Source organism: Zerene cesonia, chromosome 1 (assembly GCF_012273895.1).
Source record: "Zerene cesonia ecotype Mississippi chromosome 1, Zerene_cesonia_1.1, whole genome shotgun sequence".
NCBI lineage: Eukaryota > Metazoa > Arthropoda > Insecta > Lepidoptera > Pieridae > Zerene > Zerene cesonia.
Genome location: NC_052102.1, coordinates 4,551,984 through 4,556,943, shown reverse-complemented (window position 1 = coordinate 4,556,943; position 4,960 = coordinate 4,551,984). Strand labels below are relative to the sequence as shown.

Genomic DNA, 4,960 nt, shown 5'->3' with positions numbered 1-4,960 from the left:
TTTTTTATCTAAAAAGAAAACAAAAAAGATTGCAACAAAAACATACAGAAACTAAAAACTTTTTTCATATCTGTGTTATTACATAAACAATTGTCACTATTATTATATATATTATTTTATCCATTTATCTTTTTATCGTTTGCGTTTTTTATATTGTCGAAACTACTGGTTTAAAATTCAGATATAATCAAAATTAATAAATCGTAGCAAAATCAAAATTAGATATATTATGTTCCCAAAATCTACAGAAAGTATATGAGATTAGACCACGATACAATATATAAAGATGCGTATATTTTTTTATCGTCAAGTGGTTTTTTTTATCTTATCTTATCTTACAAATAAACAAACATTAATTGCTGATCGAAAGTCTCGCAAATAATAAGGAAAATGTGTAAAAAAATATTTTAGGGCGTTACGATGTCAGCTAGTGTCATAATAAAAGTAAAGTCTACCGTTATCATTTTTATTTAATAACATTTCAATATAATCCATCCCAATACAAACGGATTTTACTATTGTGAGTTTGGGTTAAGACTGACAAAAGGAAAAAACAATCTTGAGGCGTATTGAAATGTTGATACCTTGTAAAAACACCAGGTTTTCTTTTCCAAAAATAAAAAGCCCAACTGCATACGCAGATATGTAAAAAATGTCCCCAAAAATGATAAAAAGAATATTATTTATATGAGTGTGAAAATTATGGACTTGTACAAAAAATTTAAGTATAATCAGGATAAGATCAATATTTAGGATTTGATTTAATAAAAAATTAACTTAAAACTCTTCGCTTAGGTACCTATATCCCTCTACTAGGCAATCGTGACCGTCAATCAATAACATACTTAATTTTTTTTTATTGGGTTTAATATTAGTATATCATTTATAACATACTTGCTGCGCCCCGCGGTTTCCCCCGCGTAAGTCCGTATCCCGTTGGAATATCGGGATAAAAAGTTGTCTATATGTTATTCCAGTTGTGCAGCTATCTACTTACCAAATTTTTATTGCAATTGGTTCAGTAGTTTTTGCGTGAAAGAGCAACAAACGCACAAACATCCTTACAAACTTTCGCATTTATAATATTAGTAGGATAAGATTTAATCTCGCGATATCGAGTATGCAGGCTTGACAGTCGATAAACGAGTTACACAGCTTGCTAAAAATATTGATTTGCCCCTTTGTCGTTTTATTTATAGAAAAATAAGTAATCCGGGTTTTAGTTAAGTATAAATTGAGAAATAAATAACATAAACGACAGGCACAAGTCCTTCGTCAAATATGTCAATGTAATTTGTAGATAGATAGTGTTCAATCAGATAAAATCGATGGTGATAAATGGCATTCAAACATTAATCTATATTTACATGTGACCGTTGAGTGTATGATTAACTTTTTATATTTGTTTATACATCAGCGGTATAGTGTATTTCACATCATCCGTTTTAGAAATTAAAAACTTTTTAACGGATTTTAAACGCGATTTATTCAGTATATTATTAACCTAGCCTAGTCACGGGGAGACGGATCACGGAGGAGTCTCCTCGTCTCGTCTAAGTTTTTAATTTCTAAATGTATAAGACTCGCGTAAAATCAAACACAAGACAATATCATTCGTTTTGTCTAGCTATGACGGTTCGTGTGATATAGTCTGGTTACCAAAAGACGGACGTACAAAGACGTTTAAGGTCCCTCGTGTATTTTTTGGATACGGAACCCAAAGGCACCTCGGTCTACAAACAAACTGAAAATCCAAATTGTCTTTAGTATTTGATATGAAACCTTCAAAAGTCCAGAATGCGTTTAGATTTGTGGTGATAGGTATGTGGTAAAGTAAAAAAAATTACTTTTTTTCCAACATTGGTTTAAATTTTTTTATTTATTTTTTTTAATAAAAATAAACTAAATGTATGTTTGAATAAAAGCTGAATATATTTGCAATTGCATATCGTCGGCTCCAGATACGTACCGTACACGTTATATTTCAATATGAAACGAAAAGGGGAAATATATCTACATCCTCTCATCATATCTGGACGAGCGTCTAGTTGTAGTGTTTTTGGAGAATAGGCCGCCTTAGTTGTATTTTTTTTTAATCAAAAACAAAAATAATCTAATTCCAGGTACCACTCCAGATTCTAAAATTGGCCAAATGAAAAAAAATTCCTAACAAGCACAATAAAAAAAGCCAATCGGTTAAAAACCCACGAAGTTAAGTCACAAAATACAGTCATGATAGTCATCGTGATCACACCAACATAAAAAAGAATATTGGATGGATACGGTTAAAAACAGATCTCATTTGGACAAAGGTGTATTGCAATAAAACTATGTCTTAATAATCTTTCGCGTAACGGACTATCCATTGGACAAAAGAAGTTGCAAACGCAACGGCGTCTAAAATTGTAGGCGCGCGACTTATGATATAAAATAAAAATAAAATATTATAGCTAGGTAGGTACCTTTAAAAATTAATTAGAGTCAATATATAAAAAAAATTACAACATCGTACCCCTCGTACCCTTTATTGTAGTAAATGAGGGGCGATAAAAGAAAGTACTTAAATTAATTAATTACGATGATGTTGCTATATAGATTATAGCCTAAGGAGGGCTGTGTTGCTGAAGTGAAAACAAATATGGACTGATGTTTCATATATATACAAAAGTAATTTGTGTTCTGATGTTACTTAAGGTATTTTCATATTATTCTCTACATATAGATGTGTACGTAGTGCCATCTAGTAGGCTGCACATACAAAACCAGCAGCATTATATTGTATAAAATATATCTAACTAATAAATCATTATCTATTTCTTTCACATTTTTTAAAAGGTAACATGCATATTTCCTATTAAAAGGGGCACCTCCCATTTCTCTAGTATGATGTATTATATATAATCTATGTCCCAATCCCAAAATGACAGTTGACCGTCAAATTACGTATGTTTCTGTCATTTAGATTTCCTCGCCTCGCACTCCCTCTGCCTTCTCCCCTTATTAAGAAAGTTTAGGTTCAAAGTCTGGGTCCAAATTATCAAGTTATTATTTTAAATGCAATAACTGTTTTAAATCTCCGTTTATATAATAGTTTTACAATATGTCGAACAGCAAAATGTTTAATGCACTTAAAATCCTGAAACATCGCAACAATGTAAAACTTTTTAATGGTAAGTATTTTATAACTTTTTAACTTTATGCAAACTATATTTAGGAAACATAACTGCAAACAATTCCATAAATATAAGGTTTTCTTCTAATTATGATACTTATAATAATTCCTGTATTGCTTCAGAATTGCACAGCAGGACCTTTGCGGCTGCCGCTACTTCAAACGTCCACACCAAGTGCAAATTAGTTAACGGGGTCTATGTCGTAACTATAGACTCTCCCAATGTTAAGGTATATTCAAAACCTACCTATGCAAACTGCCATGAAACAGTTCTTTGATTGTATAATTCATCACACATCACTTATTCAATTTAATGCATTTAAAAGAAGTTAAATGCAAAAAAACTTATGATAAATTTTTGAGAGTACCCATTTATGCATTGTAAATGTACTTGAAATTTTGCTGTGATTTACTTGTCAGCTTAGTTCTTTGGCCACCATACCAAATACATCTTCAACTAATAATTAAATATGATTTAGGTAAATTCATTGAATACAGCTGTAATGGATGAAGTCAAGACCATTATCAATGAAGTTGAATCAAATCCAGCAATTGAGGCAGCTGTTTTAATATCTGGTAAACCAGGATGCTTCATAGCAGGCGCTGACATTGGAATGATTGAAAACTGCAAAACAAAAGATGAAGTTGTAGCATTAGCAAAAAGTGGTTAGTTGCTATGTCCAATAAAATACTAGTTAAATGTTAAAATATGTTTTAGAAGCAAGGAATCAATGACGAGAAAAGTTGACATAAATGAAATAGCTCTTTCATGCCTTTTTGAAAATAAAGTTCTTTTTTTATGTCATTGTCGGCAATGGAGCTGGTGGGTCACTTGATGATAAGCGCTACCACTGGCCATGAACATTTGGAGTGGTACAAGGTTGATTGCAGACCTGACGCCTCTTCAAATGGTTTGTCGTCTTGAAATTAGAAAGGGATTTAGAAAGGATGAGCGAGAGGAATAAATGAAAGGACTGTGAAGAGTTAGGAAAAGGATATGGGCCTCCAGCTCACCAAACTAAATAGTATCGTGCTACTGTTTCACGGCGGTCTTCTGTAGGTGTGTGGTATTTCCCCTGTGTAAACTGGGCTAATTTATATTGAAGTATTCGACTCCACATATAATAAGTTTACCGAGTACCTCCTTTTAATTTTGTGATATGCAACATGAGTGATTTACTACATTTTTTATCTTGCAAACTATTCAATTTACCTTAATTTTGAAGAAAAATATTTTATACCTGAAAGAGGTGCATACCTCAATGAGGTGCATAGTACATACCAAAATCCACAGTAAGAGTGTGAAAGACTATTTTCCCATTGAATAATTAATGTGTAATTAGTGTTTGGTTAAAATTGTGTTGCATGTTAAAATACTACAGATTATGCACTTAAACCCTGTTTAGGTCATTCAATTTTCCAACAAATGGAAAGATCCCGTAAACCTTATGTAGCTGCTATACAAGGAAGCTGCCTTGGAGGTGGTTTAGAAACAGCACTTGCCTGTCATTACCGCATTGCAGTAAAAGATTCGAAAACTGGTTTTGCCTTACCTGAAGTCATGTTGGGACTACTGCCTGGTGGTGGTGGAACTCAGAGGTAATCGAGGAAATTATACACTTTAATAAATATATATATATATATATATAATATATGATATTCTCGTGTCACAGTTTTCGTTGCCATACTCCTCCGAAACGGCTTGACCGATTTTGATGCAAATTTTTGTGCTTATCCGGTATCTATGAGAATCGGCCAACATTTATTTTTCATACCCCTAAATGATAA

At 32.3% G+C, this 4,960-nt stretch overlaps 1 protein-coding gene across 1 annotated transcript in view; it reads left to right on the top strand.

Annotated features, from left to right (window-relative positions):
* The first annotated feature begins 2,956 nt into the window (after positions 1-2,956).
* The window catches only part of LOC119839977 (trifunctional enzyme subunit alpha, mitochondrial), an 8,456-nt gene continuing 6,452 nt past the window's right edge, over positions 2,957-4,960 (top strand). The window contains exons 1-4 of the mRNA XM_038366456.1: positions 2,957-3,170; positions 3,296-3,402; positions 3,652-3,838; positions 4,579-4,771. Coding sequence (XP_038222384.1) covers positions 3,101-3,170; positions 3,296-3,402; positions 3,652-3,838; positions 4,579-4,771 — 557 coding nt within the window. The 5' untranslated portion in view covers positions 2,957-3,100. The remainder of the gene's footprint in view (positions 3,171-3,295; positions 3,403-3,651; positions 3,839-4,578; positions 4,772-4,960) is intronic.